Source organism: Leucopleurus acutus (genome assembly GCF_964270905.1).
Source record: "Leucopleurus acutus genome assembly, chromosome: 1".
In the NCBI taxonomy this organism is placed as follows: domain Eukaryota; kingdom Metazoa; phylum Chordata; class Mammalia; order Artiodactyla; family Delphinidae; genus Leucopleurus; species Leucopleurus acutus.
The window spans coordinates 14,997,982-15,017,654 of record NC_139142.1 but is presented as its reverse complement, the minus strand read 5'-3'; the positions used below and the strand labels follow the sequence as shown (position 1 = coordinate 15,017,654).

At 36.5% G+C, this 19,673-nt stretch overlaps 1 protein-coding gene across 1 annotated transcript in view; it reads left to right on the top strand.

Moving 5' to 3' along the window:
- The window catches only part of SPATA7 (spermatogenesis associated 7), a 36,093-nt gene extending 19,226 nt beyond the window's left edge, over positions 1-16,867 (top strand). The window contains exons 6-12 of the mRNA XM_082853749.1: positions 5,457-5,932; positions 7,065-7,131; positions 8,780-8,895; positions 10,422-10,475; positions 11,839-11,916; positions 15,658-15,715; positions 15,979-16,867. Of these exons, the coding sequence (XP_082709875.1) occupies positions 5,457-5,932; positions 7,065-7,131; positions 8,780-8,895; positions 10,422-10,475; positions 11,839-11,916; positions 15,658-15,715; positions 15,979-16,545 (1,416 nt within the window). The 3' untranslated portion in view covers positions 16,546-16,867. The remainder of the gene's footprint in view (positions 1-5,456; positions 5,933-7,064; positions 7,132-8,779; positions 8,896-10,421; positions 10,476-11,838; positions 11,917-15,657; positions 15,716-15,978) is intronic.
- The last annotated feature ends 2,806 nt before the right edge of the window (positions 16,868-19,673 follow it).

Below are 19,673 nucleotides of genomic sequence, written 5' to 3'. Positions count from 1 at the left end.
TTACCAGTTTATATGTCATTCAACAGCATCTGTCCCAAATAAGTAAATGCTTAGGTTCTGTTTCTCCCTGCAGGTACCTATATCACTGTGGATTTTAGGTTAGTTGTGACCTTAGTTCTCTCAATAGTTCAAGAAAAATCATTAATTTGCAGTTTGTCCAGCTTTTTTTCTTATTATAATGGTGAGACCTATGCTCTTTCCATTTCTCTCCATCTGTCAGCTGAAACTGGAAGTCTTTTTGTGTGTGTGATGGTCTCTTTTTAAACTTTTTAATTTTGAAAATTTTAGCATCTCTAAAAATAGAGTGGTATAATGAACCCACGTGTTCTTGTCCCCTAAGTGCAACGATGATCAATTCAGGGCCAGACTTATTTCATGTATATCCTCACTCACTACCCGCATCCCAGATTATTTTGATGCAAATACCAGATATATAATTTTATCTATAAATATTTCTGTATATATCTAAATATCTAAAAGATAGACCACCATACCATTATTATGCCTTAAAAATTAATAATTCCTTAATATCATCAAATATCCACTGTTCACATTTCCCCATTATCTCTCTCTCTTTTTTTTAAGTTTGTTGGAATTGGAATCTAAATAATTTCAACTAATTGATACATTTCTTTTAATCAATAATTTCTCTTTCCCCCACCTTTTTATCCCCCTACAATTTATATGTTGGAAAAAACTTGAGTCATTTGTCTTGGCTTAAGGTTTTTGTGGACCATCTGGGTAATGCAAATTTAGGCTGCAAGCTTGTGTGGAAGCAGCATATGATTTCGCATTCTCAAAGGCCACTGTTCTCTCAGTGCCAGTGTTCAAGATGGGCAAGTTTCTTTGTAAGTCATCTAATTGGAGGGTCGCCATTGAGAGGATCCCAGATTCATGAGCATGGTCTCCTAGACTGTCTAGATTAGGCCCTGAGCTTTGTTTTCTGTCCCCTAGCAACTGTGATATGGAAAAACTATTGCCTGTTGGTAAAAGCCGTTTCATTTTTGACTCCAGCTCTTTCCATTGTACATGAAGATGTGACGTATCAGTAGGCAGGGGTAAAGACTAAGGGCATTTGTGAATTAAGAGTGAACCTGGGTCCTTTTTCTCTGAGAAGTGTGGCAGAGCCATAGACCAGTTTTTAGTTGGGAAGTTATGTCATCATATTGACACTTTACAAAGACTACACTGGCAGCAGGGAAGGACAGACTAATTGTGTGACAGTTGCAGTATAGGGAAGAAATGATTAAGATATGATCTATAAGACAGCAGAAGGAGCATAAGGAATATATATTTAGGAGACATTTATAAAGTAGAATCCCCAGGACTTGGTGACTGATCAGATGATATGAAGAGCAAGAGGCAGGAATTAAAGAGGTTTCCAGGTTTCTGGCTTGGGCAACTGGGAGGTTTCCAGGTTTCTGGCTTGCCCGAGTTTACTTGTTCGGACCTGTTTAATTTGAGATGCCTTTGGAACATCTAATATATTCAGTAGAGAGCTGGATATAAGTATCTGTGTCAGGAGAGAGGTCTGGGCTGAAAATAGATTTGGGAGTCATCAGGAAAGCTGTAAATATGTTTAAGAGTCCCCAAGGCTGTTTTGTAGATAAAAGGACTAGGAATAGAGCTGCTTCCTTTAGAATAAGCCTGCTATACACTGTACCATCTGGGAATCTGTTCATCAGTATTTGACTCATGTATGTATTTTCATTTTAAGTGATGGTACTTTTTAAACATATTTTTTAAAATATGTTTCTATTATCTAGCATTTTGAATATAAATAATTCTATTTTGAGGTAAGGATGGGATTTGTTGAAAACAAAATATATAATTAAGTCTGTAAATGGACGATGTTTTCCATTCATTTTTCCTTCAGTCACTGTAACCCTGTAACTTTTTGCTTCTAAAAATATAGTTCATTTATGCTTTTATATAAGTATATTTTTTACTCCATTTAGACTTAATAGTAATTTGCAATTTGCTTACATTTTTTATAATACTTGATGATAAATATTTAGATACATTCAAATTAAAATTATTATTTGGGGCATAATATTTTGATAATTGGGTGGGTTTATGATTAACAGTTACCTGTAGTTATAATCTGCATTTACTGAAAAGTTTGCTACAATTCAAAAGAAAGTGGTAACTTTGGCCTCTGGACATATTAGCTGTTTATATACGTGAGACCATGTAATCAAAAATTTTTCTTTAATTGCCCACACTGTAATATGGGCTACTTATTTTCTCTTACATTTTGACTTACATGCTATCACCTCAGACACTTTTAAGTCTGCACCCTATACCTCACACACAGTTTATTCACCACTCACTCACATCACTGGTGCAGCACATACCATGTGATATTAAGATTAATTGAATATATGAATGTGATTCATGTTCTTAAATAAATCTATTTTAAAAGCACTATAAAACAGTGAAAATCAGAAGCTATCAGTTTCTTTTGTAAAATACAATTTGAAGCTTTTTGCAAAACAAGTGTTAATCAAAATTTTAAATAAATTGTATCTATCCTGTTCAGCACTTGAATTGATTCCTCAACTGTTTTAAAACCTGACAATTGGAAAATCTTTGTATACCATTTCTTCTGACATTATCCCTGAAAAAGATTGATTTAATACTCAGTTATTCTGTGATTGTAAAATTGGATAGGTATTTTTGACATAAAAACATGTATGTGTTAACTGTCAATGATTATCACTTTACATAAATTCTTAAATCACAGAAACATTTTACAACAAATTGCATTAAAGTGAAAGTGGTCAGATTACCACCAGAATTTTTGTTCCATTGACAATAATTGATGAACACTTTTCTGATTTTAGAACTTTACAGTGATCTGCTATTTTAATTTTGGTGAATTTACCAGTGTGTTACACATTTTCTATGAAAATCATATCCAAGCTTTCTGATATTCGTAGTTAAAAATTATATAATCTCAAAAAAGCAGATAGGTACAGTTGGTTTTGCACTGTGTTCTACTGGTTTCCCAGGAAAGAAGAAGTAGGATACAGGGTAGGAATTATAAGATATAAAGATACAGAAAAGTTTCATGCCTTCAATTGATTCAATAGCAATTTTCCCAGCCCATTTCAGACAGATGAGAGTATATTCCTGCCTTTAAAGACTTTCTTTGGTATTTCATTTTGTTTATTAAATAACCATTACTGGTAAGAATTTTCTCACAGGCAATCTAATGCCTTATGCATTTCTGCCTGCTATGATCCCAATTTGTTCTGTTCCCCAAGTGTAAATAATTCCTGTGATTATTATTTAATAGCCCTAAAAGATTTTTCAGATCATACTTAGAAATTGCTTTCCGGAGAGCCAGACTCCTCTGGTACATAAGCTGCAGTGTGAACCTAGTTTGGGAACACTTTTTACAACTAACGTGTTAAAGTCATTAACTAAACACTACCCTAGTGACTCACAGTTTAATGCCAAAATACTTAGTTGCTTTGAGTAATTCTGCTTTATATTTGGGATAAAGTTGGAAAGCACTTGGAAAGGAAATAGGTGACTTGACCTATTTTAGGCTGTAGTCACAATATCTAGTTATCTGCAGTTTCCTTGCTGAGGTAAATCAATATGTAAGTTAGCTGACTTGTTCATTACCATGAAAGGAGTTAAAATCAGCTTAATATTCCTGGTGGTGTAAAAAAAATCTAAAAATGTATAAATTTCAAATGAGTCTGTAAAATAGATAGTATGATATAATGGGAAGAGCATAGGTTCACCTGGGTTCAAATCTATGAGACCCTGCCCCTCAGGTTCTTCATCTGCATAGTAGAGGTACTAATTGTACCACCACCCAGAAGTTGATGTGATGATTAAATGAGTCGTACGTGTAAATTAATTAGAACAGTACCTTGCACATAGTATGCACTCCATATGTAATAGTAGCAGTGGTAATAGTAACAGTTCTTACTATTCCTCTTTTATTTCTACTCAAAGGCAATAACAGTACCTTGTGCACAGAAAGCACTCAGCTCCTTTCTTATTCAGCTTGCTTATCTTCCTCTTGTTTTCCTCCCCATGAGCTTGTAGGACAGATATAACTGGCTAAATCCCAGCCTTTTTCACTCCAGATTAACTTCCATGTAACTTCTTCTCTACCATTTAATAAAGTGCCTCAAAGTTCTGTAAAGGATACACAGGTGTCCCTAAAGTCTGGAATCCTGGACAAGGCATCTAGTCTATGGGCACCTAGTCTGTAAAAGAATAAAATATTACCTATACTCTTGAACCTTATGAATACCCTGTAGAAATAGTTCTTCCAAAGTTAAACCAAACATATATACAATGGAATACCACTCAGCCATAAAAAAGAATGAAATAAAGCCATTTGCAGCAACAGGGATGCATCAAGAGATTATCATACTAAGTGAAGTAAGTCAGAAAGAGAAAGGCAGATACCATATGATATCACTTATGTGTGGAACCTAAAATATGGCACAAATGAACCTATCTATGAAACAGAAACAGACTCACAGACATAGAGAACAGACTTGTGGTTGCCAAGGGGGAGGGCAGGTGGGGGAGGGATGGATTGGGAGTTTGGGGTTAGTAGGTGCAAACTATTACATATAGAATGAATAAACAAAAAGGTCCTACTGTATAGCACAGGGAACTATATTCAATATCCTGGGATAAACCATAATGGAAAAGAATATTAAAAAGAATGTATATATGTGTATAACTGACTCACTTTGCTGTACAACAGAAATTAACACAACATTGTAAATCAACTATACTTCAATTTAAAAAAAAATTTTTTTTTAATGGTTAAACCAAAAAGAAATAGAGCAGGCCAAAATGCCTTCCTTTCAAAGCTTTCCCCACTCATGAGAGGTTGAGAAAGAAACATATGAACTTCCCTATGGCATCAACCTTTCTTAATTATGTTTAAAATATCAGTTACTTAAATCAGGGCTCCTGATTATCAGTTACTTAAATCAGGGCTCTCTTCACAATCTATACATTGTGAAGAGAAGTTCCTTTTCATTCCTTCAAAGCCTTTAAGTCACAGAGGAACTGCTGGCACTGAAGGTGGTCATGACAAGGCAGGAATGGGTGGATGCTGCCACCAGCAGTGGTTGAGAAGGGGATTAGTACTCACGATTGGTTTGGAAACTCAAATAAAACTGAGATCTACCTCAGTACACAGGTTCAAGACCACAAATATGGTTATATGTTATTAATCATTTTTTTAGTTTCAGAAAGAAAAATGATTGCTATTGCTTATATTTAGAATTATATTTTTATATATTAATAATTCAAAAACTTGAATATAACTTCAAATACAAATTTTCAGGAACATACACACTATATTTGTAGAGCCCTGAGGCTCTACATTTTTTAATGTGTAATCTGGAGATCCCCAATTATCTGAATTTGTAAATGTAACTGATCACTGTTAAACCAAATGTTCTTAGCCTCCAGGAGAACCACAAGATGAAGATGCTATGTTAATCGAAGAAGTGAACGGATTTCCATCCTTTAAAAGGTCACCAGTAACTTCTTCAGAGCGACTACACTTAAATCCACCTAAATCCGATAAAGTCCTCACAAATGGTACTGAGAAGAACTCCAGTTCCTTCCTGTCCAGCATGGATCACGCTGCCTCTGGGCCCAGGAAATCATCCTCTGGAACCTCCTACGGCAGAAGGCCCCGGAGCACATCCCTAAATTCCCAGCGGTTTCAGTTAGTAATTTCAAAAGCACCCAGTGGGGACCTTTTGGATAAACATTCTGAACTCTTTTCTAACAGACATTTGCCATTCACCCCACGCACTTTAAAAACAGAAGCAAAATCTTTCCTGTCCCAGTATCGATATTATACACCTGCCAAAAGAAAAAAGGATTTTACAGATCAGCAGATAGAAGCTGAAACTCAGACTCAGTTAAGCAGGTATGGCACAACAGCCAATAGTAGATCCTTCAAGATGTGGTAGAAATTAAATAATATTCCTTACTTTATATCATGTACCCTATGTGCCACACTTAAGGTCTGGTAGTGCCCTTTTGATTAGAATGAGGTTAATGTGGCTTTTCCTTCTGCATGAATCACTAGAACTATCAGAGTAATTGTTGAAAAAATAAATAGCTATTAAACTTGTCAAGCTCCTTATAAACATGAATGTTACATATTTTAATTTATTGTTTCAAACATGGTACTAGAACTTTTGTATGTTTTTAAATATACTTTCAGAGAATCCGTAAAATATGTCATCAGACAGCATTTGTGTAAATATGTTTATTGATTTACGTTAGAAATGGCAAAACAATGGGCTATATTGGGGGAGAAAAAGCAACTGTTTGTCTAACTACCCCTATGCTTCCCTCCCTGCAAATACTCAACAACAGCTCCTCAGGTATAATGTAGACAATTGGGATAATTTCTGGAAATTAAGTATAATTTGCCTCAGTAATATTTTCATATACAGTAGTGCCTGGCACATAATGAATATTCATTAAAGGTTGCCAGATGATTGAAGAAAGAAACAAATCTTGTAAAGTATTGAGTGTTAGCGGATTTGTGATTGTTTTTCCTAGTGTTATATAAATGAATACTTACCTGGTGCTAGGTTTTAATTATTTTTAAAAGTAAAAAACAATTTATGACTAGTATTCTTTTGTCTGGGTAAAGAGAAGAGGTATAGTAAGCTCAGTCTGTATACATTTAAAGAATTAAGGAATTAAATCTAATGATAGAATTTTTAAGTGAAGAAGAAATGAGGGAAGCAAATACAACGAATACTTTTCTGATTATATTTTTGACAGCTTTTGAAGATAATGCTTTCCACTTCCCTAGTCCCATTCTGTCCAACTGAAATCTAGCTGCTATTCAGAAAGAAAAAGAGGCATATGTAATCCAAACCATATCTATTTCCCGATTATATGATTAGAAATTACACATTCTACAAGAATAGATGCATTTTATCTCTCATGTTTGAAGTTTATTTTTTTCTAGCCAGTAAAGCTTATTATCACAGTGTTTATACTTTGAAGATTTAACAATAATTTCTTTTAAAATATTACAGCTTTCAATCTGATTTTGAGACAGTTGAGATTAAGAACTTCACAGATTCAGAAATGAACATAAAGCAGGTAATAAAAATGAGATTTCTTTGTGTCCCACATTAGAATTATAGCTGCTTTAACAGAACATGTGTAGCTATTTGGACTGTGAAGAATAATCTCTTGATGACACTTCTTGCATGTGATACAACCAGTATACAGAAGTATTGCTTGTTTACAGATGGTTATAGGTCTCTGTGAGTGGCCAGGTGGATCCTGCCCAATCCGGGAAGTCATTTTTTGTTGGCAACTTTTCTAGGTGGTTGGTTGGTTGGCTGGATAGACGGGTGGATGGGTAAAATGCCTTATATGTTCTTTTCAAAGTTGCAGACTTGGATCACTAAAGGAGCCAGAAAAGTTGTGCAGAAGTTATTTTAGTTTCTATGCCTGTATTTTTTTTAAAGAATTGCCACTGATTATATTATTGGAAATAATACATTTTATAAAAACAGATGGATATCATTCTCCTGTGCTTGCTTTTACTTTTTTCTAGACTGTAAAGATCTTTTTTAGTGTTTGTATTTTGAATGTTTAGCAATCATTTATTTTAAAATATTACAGCTTTAAGTCTGACTTTGAGATATAAACTGATTATTTTTATTTTAGGGGTATTAATCATACACTAATTTAAATTTATTGTTTGTGAAAAAGGTTTGTCTATTAAAATGTCAAGCAGATTCAGGGATAATATAAGCATACTCAGCTTCCCTCTTCCCTTCTGAAAATGGGTAGCGGATCGTAGTTTTCCATCCCAGCCATTAATAGCTGTTTGACATAGGGTTCTGCCATTTAAGGCCCAAGGACAAATCAGTTCCTCTGAGAACTAGAAAAACTTAATGTGCAGGATCATTGGAAGGATTAAATGTTGTAGGTAAAGTACCTAGTCTGACCCGGGCTCAGTAAATGATGGCTATGACTAGCTTGAGATTTAGGAAGAGGGTTTTTAGCTCCGTAGATAACTAAATAAACTAAAGCAGAAGTCCGTTTTTATGACATTGTGCTCCGAATGTTTATCTAATAACCCTGTAAGAAAACGGCATGTCCCCTTACTCCATAATCAACTTGAAGCTAGTAAGAGTATTAGCTACAGTAGATAGACCATCCTAACAGCACTTTTAAAATGGTAAAGCACTACACATAAATTAGCATTCTAAAGATTAACTCGGATAATGCAATTAAATGCATGACACAGTATCTGGCCCCTCATAAGCGTTCTATAAAAGTAGGCTGACATTAATTTTGTTTTTTTCTTTATATTGTTGTTCATACTGCCGGAGCTACCACTGCTTCTACAATACATATTTGATAGGTTGGCATTTGAAACAGATGGGCTATTTGAGTTTCTGAATAATTGGCTATTTTCTCTCAAGTTTACTTATTTGCTTGGTTTCTCTTTATATGTTTATTTGTGGTATTCTTTAATGTCATTTAAAATATTCGTCATTAAAATATAAGAAATTGTTTTACCTTTAAATAAATTTAAGAAAAAAGTCTTGATTGTATGAAAAGTGAATTCTGAAACATCCTTTGTCCTAATATATCAGTCACATTTATCTACTGGGTATCTCTGTGCTCTTTCATCAACTATTTTTGGAAATTTCCTGTTTTGCTTTAGTTCTGCTTTCATAATGTATTTTTGAAGCAAAATAAAGATTGATTCTTCTCATTGCATCCCCAGGCATCTAGCTGTATGTCGTATGGTACCAAAGGAAAAATAACCCCTTTACCTTTACAAGGACATGAATTACCATGGGATGAGGTTAAAGACAGTGCTCTTCAGTGTTCCTCATCAAGGTATTTCACCTGTTTATATCTAACTGCTTTCCTGTGTAACAGACGTACAGACTTTGCAACATGAGGGGACTTCCCTGGCGGTCCAGTGATTAAGACTTCGTGCTTCCACTCCAGGGGGCGAAGGTTTGACCCTGGTCAGGGGAACTAAGATCCCACGTGCCGCGTGCCGTAGCGGGGCAGTGGCAGGGGACAGACACTTCAGACTTGGAAACATGAGTACTGTTTTAACTGAATGCTCTCCCATGTGTTTTGGTATTACACAATTCAGTGGCCCTGTTAGTTTTACTAAGGAAGTATTACGAAGTAGGTAGTCACTAAAAGTGTAAATGAATTCATTTTGCTAATTCATTAATAAAGGGAAAAGGGACACAGGCTTGTATTATTTACTATCCCTCTTCATTATAAGAAAGGATTTTCCCCAAGACAGATCCTCCAGCAGTGATGCTAACCAGTTTACATGGCACAGATAGTACTGAAGAACCCTACCATTTGAGGATTCAGCATTTGTGCTTTTGAATATTCCTCATGTGCTAGTGCTTTATCTGTCCGTGCTTTGTAGAGGAGGCACTATTTTTTAAAACGACTCCTCATGTTTTGGAATTACAGAACACTGCGCCTAAATAAAAATGATAGGTTAGCAGGTAGTACAGAACCTAAAAAATGCCTTTGATAGCTTCAGCTGTCAAGTGCATTTCCAGTGTCAGAGTTTGGATATGAGATGAAGGAGGTGGAAGGAAAAAAAGACTAAAGAGCAAGAATGAGACATCCTGTAGCAGACTGGAAGCAAGCACACGCAGCCCTTCAGGGCCCAGGTCTTCCCTCAGGCCTTTCCTTAGGGAGGTCTCACCTGGAAAGGCTTTGTGGGGGGAGGGAGTGGCAAGGAGGTTTATTGCTGACTTCTCTGTCTGGAAATTCATGATGCTTTAGTACTCATAACTTAAGATACTCTCTTGAGCCAGATGAGCCAGTCTTCAGTGAATATAAAGAATAACCTAAAGAAAGGGATAGTTATCTTTCCCAGTAGCTTCTATCTAAAAGAAGTAAAGTAAAATATTATAATTGAATATACCTGAATAGGAAGCTTGGAATTAACTAATGATGACATAACTGAATAATGACAAAATTTATCATAGTTAACAGCTTAAAACTTTTTTCTATAGGGAGATGTTTCCAACATCATTTATGTTTTAATCTTAGTCAAACTAATTGTTTATACAAGGTAAGTTTCATAGTACAATTTTTAAAAGGATCATGAATTTGTAATTACAAGACTAGTTTAAAAATCTATCTTTGCTACTTACTAACACATGACCTTGGCAAGTTACTTAGCCTTTTCTGCCCCAGGTGAACTGTTTAGGAAGTGGAAAAAATAACACCTACCTAATATACCTGACAGGGTTTTTCTGAAGATTAGATTAGATAATGAATGTGAAAAGTGCTTTAAAATTCTGAAACGTATTATTACTAACATATTACTGTATGCCAAATCATTGTTTTGTTCAAATACTCAAATTTTCTCTTTCCAGGGCAGTATGTCAATGTTCCCTGCAGCCTCCTTCAGGGAGAAAAATCTATTCTGAGTAAGATATTTTTGACTTCTTCATTTTGCTTAGTGGAAATGAAGAATTAAGACTCACACAAATTATTATTAAATTAGTCAGGATTGAACACTAATCTTTCTTTACAACCAGCTTTGGGGTTCAGTCGTATAATGCACACCAAATCTGAGAGAATGACCAGAATTTTCTGAAATAATTATTAATCACTTCATCTTTATGTCCAGTAGAAATTTGTCCCTAAGTTAATAATACTTGCTATTTTTTTTATAATTAGTACCCATAATTTTTATTTTTATAAATAAAAATAATAATGAATAATAAAGATGAGTTTTAGAGAAATGTAGTCTTGGTAGCTCAGGATACCATTCTTGGAGGTTTCTAACTTCACCAGTTTTTTGCAGATAAAAAACCCACTTCTGGGTTTGAATGTTGTTTTAGTTAAGCTGTATTTTTTCAGGGAAAACAATCTACTTTTATAGACTTTCATTTATTCTCAAACTTGCTGCCTGTGAATTGGTTTGAAAGTGTAATTTTTATGCAGTATTTTAATCTTCTATTTGATTTGCTAATTAACTCTTTCCCTTGTATTTACTTTTTCAGTAATTGAGTAGTTGCTTGCTATTTACATTTTCTATCATCACTGATTTTTAGCTAATTAAAATCAAACCTATAATAGTACCCTAATTTTCTTGTAATAACTTGTAAAATATAGTTAACTCAGAAGATAATATAACAGAGAAATGTGTCCAAGTAATTAAAATTTATTACTGTATATACACAGATTTTTCTTTTAGAATATTTTTCCTCATCTCCAAACCTTTTGAGGAAAAAAAATAATTTTTTCTGCTCGGTAAATTTCTCAACCTTAAAACAGTATGCTCTCCTAGGAGCAGGAGAGGATTTCATCGTTGAAGTTCCTGTTTCTCTGGATGACTTTCTTCCTTCCCTTCTGCCATGCAGAGGGACTCACACCTCTGCTGCTGGACCTGGTCAGGAGCCAGAGGAAATTTAAAATGCTTGTCAAGAACACGGGCCCCCGGTGGGTCACACCTAGTTGCCCTCTTGGTGCTGCCCCTGGTTGCTTTCTGTTCTGTTTTGTTTTGTTTAATCCTTGCTTATTTTTTACTTCCTGATGAATGTTTCAGACATCTATGAAGTTTTACTCTATTAGGGAATATTGTCTCATCTTTAATATCAATAAATATCCTTGCATAATTTGAGAAGGTAGATGTAATGTTTGTTTTATAATATTCCTCATAATAATGTGAGATGGAAGTACATTTGTAATAGTACAGATATTTCTAATTAGGTACTCATGTTTCCTATCATTTTCAGAGTAAATAAGCAGTGATTTTTTATGCTGTATATCACTTTGCCTTCACAGTGAAGAAGAACTGTTGTATCTGAGTTTCATTGAAGATGTAACAGATGAAATTTTGAAACTTGGTTTATTTTCAAACAGGTTAGATTTTTTAAATTGTATTATAGTGGTTGAATGATATATTAAATACTCTTCATTTGGTGTTAATTTTTTAAAGTTATTTCCACATATTAGGAAATGAAAATGATATTGCTTTCTTAGGGGATCATGTTATTATAATTGATGTAATTGTTCTTATAATTGATAGTAAATTATAAAGGATGTTTAATTCATACTCTAAGGCGAGTTCACAGTTTGGGGAGGTAGAGAAAAGAATAGAGAGTTTGTTCATTAAATACTGTCATATCTCTTAAATACAGAGAACAAATTGCCAGAGGTGGGGCAGGAGGGGCAGAATGGTTGAAGGGGGTCCAAAGGTACAGACTTCCATTTATAAAATAAACAAGTCATGGGGATATAATGTACAACATCATGACTGTAGTTAATAATATCATATTGTATATTTGAAAGTTACCAGGAGAATAGATCTTAAAAGTTCTCATTACAAGAAAAAAATTTTCTGTAACTACATATGTTAACAGATGTTAACTAGATTTATTGTGGTGATTATTTTACAATATATACAAATATCAAATCATTACATTGTACACCTTAAATTAATATAATAATATGGCAATTATACCTTAATTTCAAAAAATTTATCACAAAGAAAAAGAAATGGTATCCATATTTTTTGTTATAAATTTATTTATTTTTGGTTGCATTGGGTCTTCATTGCTGCACGTGGGCTTTCTCTAGTTGCGGCGAGCGGGAGCTACTCTTCATTTCAGTGCACAGGCTTCTCATTGTCATGGCTTCTCTTGTTGCGGAGCACGGACTCTAGGTGTGCGGGCTTCAGTAGTTGCAGCACACGGGCTCAGTGGTTGTGGCTCTCGGGCTTCAATAGTTGCGGCATGTGGGGTCAGTTGTTGTGGCTTACGGGCTCTAGAGCGCAGGCTCAGTAGTTGTGGCGCACAGGCTTAGTTGCTCCATGGCATGTGGGATCCTCCCAGACCGGGGCTCGAACCCATGTCCCCTGCATTGGCAGGCAGATGCTTTTTTTTTAATAATTTATTTATTTTTATTTTTGGCTGTATTGGGTCTTCGTTGCGTGCAGGCTTTCTTTAGTTGCAGCAAGTGGGGGCTACTCTTTGTTGCGGTGTGCAGGCTTCTCGTTGCAGTGTGCAGGCTTCTCATTGCAGTGGCTTCTCTTATTGCAGAGCACGGGCTCTAGGCATACGGGCTTCAGTAGTTGTGGCACGTGGGCTCAGTAGTTGTGGTTTGTGGACGCTAGAGCACAGCTCAGTAGTTGTGGCATGCAGGTTCAGTAGTTGTGGCTCACAGGCTCTAGAGCACAGGCTCAGTAGTTGTGGCGCATAGGCTTAGTTGCTGTGCAGCATGTGGGATCTTCTCGGACACGGGTTCGAGCCTCCTGCATTGGCAGGAGGATTCTTAACCACTGTGCCACCAGGGAAGCCCCTGGTATCCATATTTTAAAGAAAACCATAAAACTGTCTTTATTCACAGATGACATTATCACCCATGTAAAAATCCCATACAGTCTACAAAGAAACAAGCCAAAAAAATACTGTTATATCCGTTAGTTTATAATAGACTAGTAAACTAAATTTTGCTGTTTCTTTGCAAAGATCCATCATCTCTTTTTACTATTTGAAACTGTCATGAGAACCAAAAGCAAGCTTTTTTTTTGTTACAACTGTTACTAGTAACGTGAGGACAAATTAAAGGCTACATTTGCACACTGTGAGTGAAAGGGGAAGTTTGCAAAACCAGATTAGTATTGTATATCTTAAGGAAACTGTGTGGTCCTGAGCCAGCTTATACATTTATTTAGCTGAAATTCATTTAGATAAAACTTTATGATATGTATCATAGGACCCCATTATGTATATGCTACATGCTTTCCCTGTCATAATAATATGTGAAGTGCAGACATTTTTAATGAGTTATTTCTATTTCTATATGAAGTTTCTTAAAGCGAACATTTTCATTATTAGTATAAAAAGCTACACCAAAAAGACCTGAATTTTTTTACAATAATTCTGTTTACCTCTTTATGTTAAAAAGGAATGTTTGCATAATGGGTGTAGAGTTTTAGATTTGCAGGATGAAAAAGTTCTATTGATCAGTTTCACAACAGTGTGAATATATGTAATGCCACTGAACTGTAGATTTAAAATTGGTTAAGATGGGGCTTCCCTGGTGGCGGAGTGGTTGAGAGTCCGCCTGCCGATGCAGGGGACACGGGTTCGTGCCCCTGTCCGGGAAGATCCCACATGCCGCAGAGCGGCTGGGCCCGTGAGCCATGGCCGCTGAGCCTGCATGTCTGGAGCCTGTGCTCTGCAACGGGAGAGGCCACAACGGTGGTAGGCCCGCGTACCGCAAAAAAAAAAAAAGTTGATTAAGATGGTAAATTTTATGTGTTCTTTTTACCACTACCACAGCAAAAACATTGATACCAACTGTAAATAAAAACAATAAAGCAAAGGTTAGAAGCCAAAACAAAAATGGTTGGCATGAAAAATGTGTATTTATGCTTAAAAAACTCACATTTTTCTTTTAGATTATAAGGCTGTTTATTATGGCAATTTTTATAGTAGCACCAAAAAATGGAATCAACCTACATGTTGAATAGTAAAGGTTCAGCTGAATAAATTGTAGAATATAATAGTAAGTTCTGTTCAGAGATTTTAAATGATGTTGTAGAAGTGAATTTATTGATGCATAAAGATGTTCAAAATATATAGTTGATTAGAAAAAACAATATAGATATCAAAACAGTATGTATTGTGTAATCCCAATTTTGGTAAAGAAATATATATGCATAGAACAGTGCCCAGAAGTGAATGGTCCAAACATTATTGATAGTTTTAAAATACAGAATACAGATTTCTTGGACTTTTTAGACATTTCAAATAATTCAGAAAAACTAAATCTAAGATTGGCTTATAACTTCACTGAGAGTAACAAATGGTAAAATGAAACCGGTTGATATGTACTCCTGTGATAGCTAGACAAGCATGGTGTAGTTGAAAGAATGTGTCTGGAGCCAGACATATCTGGGTTCCATTCTCTTAATTGCTTGTGACCTTAGGGGAGAGTAAACCATCATCTTAGACTATGTCGTTTTCTCATCTTTTAAAATGGGTTTTATAATACCTTTGTCTCCCAGTATTGGTCATGATCAGAGACGTATAATGATTATTATTTGTCCAGCACAAATGTCTAACACTTAGTGGTGCTTAATAAGTGATAACTTTAGGTTTTTATGTGAATTTACTATGAGTGGAATTTTTTTCAAGTACAATTTGGAAGCGTTGTAAGGTAACTCTTTACAAAATTCTTTGTAAAGTATTTTCTTTAGGGGTTTGCTTTTGGGGGGTTGTATATGTGAAAGAGAAAGAGGGGGGAAGGCTTTTGATGTTTGTGTATGTGTGTGAGAGAAAAAAGATAAAGAACTTTTTGTGGGGGGGGGTGGAACCTCACTGAAGATATTTTATTGACAGAAATGTAAGTAGCATGCAGTCTTTTTAGAAGAAACACTGGCATCTGTTACATAACTAAAACATAGTGGAAGCCATACTAGCTTCCAAATTGGAGAACTTGACAGAACAGGGAAGGATTAGTGTTTATCTCTGGAAAGAAAAAGGGTAATCTAAAACATATTTTCCAACCTTTAGTAGTTTATTTATTGTGTGGCTATTTTATATTTAGTTGATTTTCTGATTTTGAGACATTAACATTTTTATTTATCATTTGTAGGTTTCTAGAACGACTGTTTGAGAGACATATAAAACAAAATAAACATCATTTGGAGGAGGTTTGTTGTCTTTAGAACTTGATTAGAAAAGTTCTAATGTAGAAAGAATTTTAAAGTTTTACCATACTCTCAATCAATGCATTAAAAGCAAGCACTTTTTTTCCCTTGTGCTTTTTTGTGTACTCTGGGGGTGAGGGGTGCGGGCAGAATGTGGAAGAAGAAGTATGAATCCTGCTGAGGTTAGCAGCACTGCAGACAAAAGTAATTCAATTTGACTAGCTTAATTAATATTATTATTCTTGTATTTTTTTTTTTAACTCCAGGAAAAAATGCGCCACCTGCTACATATCCTAAAGGTGGACTTAGGCTGCATGTCCAAGGAAAACTCAGTAATGCTAGATGATGTTGGTATGTTGCATTTACTTGATTTTGAAAAGGCTGAGAATTCAGAACAAAATGAATATAAAAATGAACAAGATTTAGCCATTCAACAGGAACGTCAAGAATACCAAAAAGCTTTGACTATGTTATTGTCTGTTCCAAAGGATGAGAACAAGATAGTCTCTTCACCAAATGAATTTTTCCTGCCTGTCTATAAATCACAGGATTCAGAAGGGGTTATAATTCAACAGGTAAATGATGAAACGAATCTTGGAACTTCAGTTTGGGATGAAAAAAATGTAAGTATGTCAGACAGCTTACTAGACCAAGAAACTTCTGTGAATGTCATTGAAGGAGACAATGACAATGAAAAAGTCGAGACTTCAAATGAATTGTGTTGTTTTAGCACAGCACTCTCCCCGTCTGTTCAGTTATGCAGTGTCAACGATGGTAATCAGGACATGGAAGGACCAACTCTCAAAATCATGGAAATGAGCATTGAGGACTGATCTTTCGATGCTTGATCTTCATTAATAAATATCCCAAATGGCCAATAATTCAATATTCCTTTCACTTTTTTTTTTACTTTTTTTTACTTTTTTATATTAAGATTTGTTTGTTTTCTATGTTGTATAATAAATTACTGTAAATTTAGCAGCTTGAAACAGCACACATGTATTATTTATCCCACAGTTTCTGTGGACCAAGAGTCTGAGCACAGCGTAGATGGGTCCTGTGCCCTTGGTCTCACAAATCTATAATCCAGGTGTTGACTTGGGCTGTGGTCTCATCTGGAGGCTGGACTGGGGGTAGATTCTGCTTCCAAACTCTTTTCAGGTTGTTGGCATAATTTCTTTCCTTGTAACTTTAGGTCTGAGGGCTTTAGATTCTTGCCGGCTGCGGCCATTGGCCACCCTCAGCGACTAGAGGCTGCCCGCCATTCCCTGTTACTTGGCCCTCTCCATAGACAGCTCACAGCCTGGCTGCTTGCTTCTCTAAGGCTAACAGGAGAAAGAGAGAGACTGCTAGCAAGATGGAGTCTCATAAAACATAATCATAACATGATCACAGGAATGATTTCTATCACCTTTCCCATATTCTTTTGGTTAAAAGCAAGTCACAGGTCCTACCCCCACTTAAGAGGTAGGATACAAGGGTGTGAATGCCAGAAAGTGAGAATCACTGGGGTCTCCTTAGGATCTGTTGGCCACAATTTCTAAAGTTCCTTTATAGGGGAACATATTTTGCTCAGACATAAGTTGTTTTGTAGGCAGTGGGAAAGGGCCTGTGATCTGGAGTGGCTATTGAAACATTAAGCTTTGTCTACAGTATCTGTAATTTTCTTTCTTCTCACTCTCCTGCATTATCTAAAGTGTCAAGGCCTTTCTAGTTATCAGTGAGCTAGGATGGCCTGTCAGCTATCGGAAAAACCATCCCTTCTTGTGATGGAAAACATTCTACCAGAACTAGTCTGATACCCTCCCCTTGCCCTTGTAGTTCATGAATGGGATCCTTACTATTCCAGTGTGCCTCAGAAGACTCATCTTTACTTATGTCTTTTCAACCACTCACAATATTGTAACTAAATATTTGAGTGCCTGTTATATACAAAGTTTCATGCCTAGGCACCATGGGGGGTAAAAAGATGAAACAGAATAATGATGATAACCCAAGTGTTCTTCTAGAAACTTGGCAATTTCCTCCAAGTATCGCGTTCCTCAGGCTTTTATCATGCTTTGCCCACACAAGTGTTTCCCAGAAGGTGGTGCCTACCACTGGAGATTCAGAGCTGATTCCTGGTGGTAGATGGGTGACAGGTTCGTCTCATGTGTGGGAAGCTGTGTGCAGGATCCAGGCTTAGGGACTACCTGCAAAATATAATATGCAAGTACATGTCAAGTACTGCCAACTTTTTCTGTCGATTTTCTCTCAAACACTGAAAATCATGATGCTCTGTTCTGTGAACAGCCAAAGCTAATATAACATGGTGGGGCTGGGTGCCCAAGCCAATTCTGCCCCAATATCTTGTGCCCCGAGTCACGCTGCTGCAGTCCTTCCTCGGCTCCACCTACCCTCTGCTCTCACCTCTGGAATTCTTACCTTACCCCCTAAACAACCCCTCCTTTCCCCACCCTGCAGTCCTCTTTCACCGGCTAAAATAACCCAGCACTATTCTTGGCTCCCAGCCTGGGTCTCCCCATCAGTCATACTTCACCCCTCTGCTTGCTTCTTGGACTCCTCCTCTCAGGCCCCGGGGCTACTTTCTTTAGTCTCAGCCTCACTCTGCCACAAACCCCCCACGCCGCTATCCATGTAAGTACCTCAGATTCACTGCCCTGGTTCAGATTTTCCTCCCTGTGCCTGCCATCCTGTTCAAGGCCTTCTCAGTAACTACCTTCTTGCTGCTCGTCCACCCTTTGGGCCCCGCTTCAGACTACTGTTGCCTGCCCTGCTTTGACATGTCCCGTCTTCTCTACCATCCAACTCTGGGTACAGCTTTTTGTTTCTGGGGCCATGAGCCATCCTAACTTTTATAGCTGTTAGGGTATCCTGTTGTTATCCTCAGGTTTTCCTGTAAAATTTAAGTTTAAAGTGATGAGTTGGTTTAAAAACACATTAAAAGTGGTTCTCAGATGGTAAAAGTTGTGTAAAGGTAGGAAGTGAATGGTAAGTTTGGGAAACACTGGCTTAGACCCGAAGCAGCACGTTAATTTATATCTTTCCCTCTACTTCTCCCACAGCCCATTCTCCGCTCTGACTAGTAGCGTCATGATGAGTGAGCCCTTTGAGCCAAACTGCTCAGGTTTGATCCTTATGAGCTGTGACTTTAAGCTGGTTACTGAGCTTCCTTCTGCTTTTCATTTGTTGGGAGTACCTAATTATAGAGCCTTCATCGCAGGGCTGTAAGGAGTTAAATAGGTTGTATAAGAATTAAAGACTCACAGGCTGTTATTATTTTAAAACAGACCATGTCACTCCCTTCTTTAAAAAACAAAACAAGTCTTTGAGAGTTTCCTCTTGCTAACAAGAAAACGTACAGACCCCTTTGAATTTTTCATAAAGTCATGTTTTCCTCCCAATTCATCTCTTGCCATGTTCTCCCAAGCATCCTAAGTGTCTGTCACATCTAATTATTTGTTCCCTAAACATACAGAGGTTTGTCCTCTCTCTCTATGCCTTTGCACTTGCTATCTGCTCCAAATATCATCTCCCCTCTACTGCCCTTGGGAGCCTTTGACAGCCCAGATTGAATGTAACACTGAAACCTTGAGTGATAGTTGCAACAAATGTACCCCCTGCTCTGGGTGAGATCTTTCGTACCTACCATACGAATTATAATATTGTTTACGAACGCACCTGGTCTCTGTCTAGACTGTGGGCTTCTCAAAAGAAAGGACCTGTTTTCTCTTTGGATCCCCAAAGCATGAATGCATTTGTTCATGGAGGGAGATAGTTTGACCTTGAGGGGATGTTTAGCTCCAGACAAGGTTATAGGGAAAACAGGACAGATATTTTCTCCTCTCTTTATACTCAGAGTGCCAATTTCCCATAAAGAAGGGGCAATGTAGCAAATTGCTAAATTACATGAAAATTTCCTCATTTTCTCAGTTTTAAAGTGGTTTAAAATATAAATTAG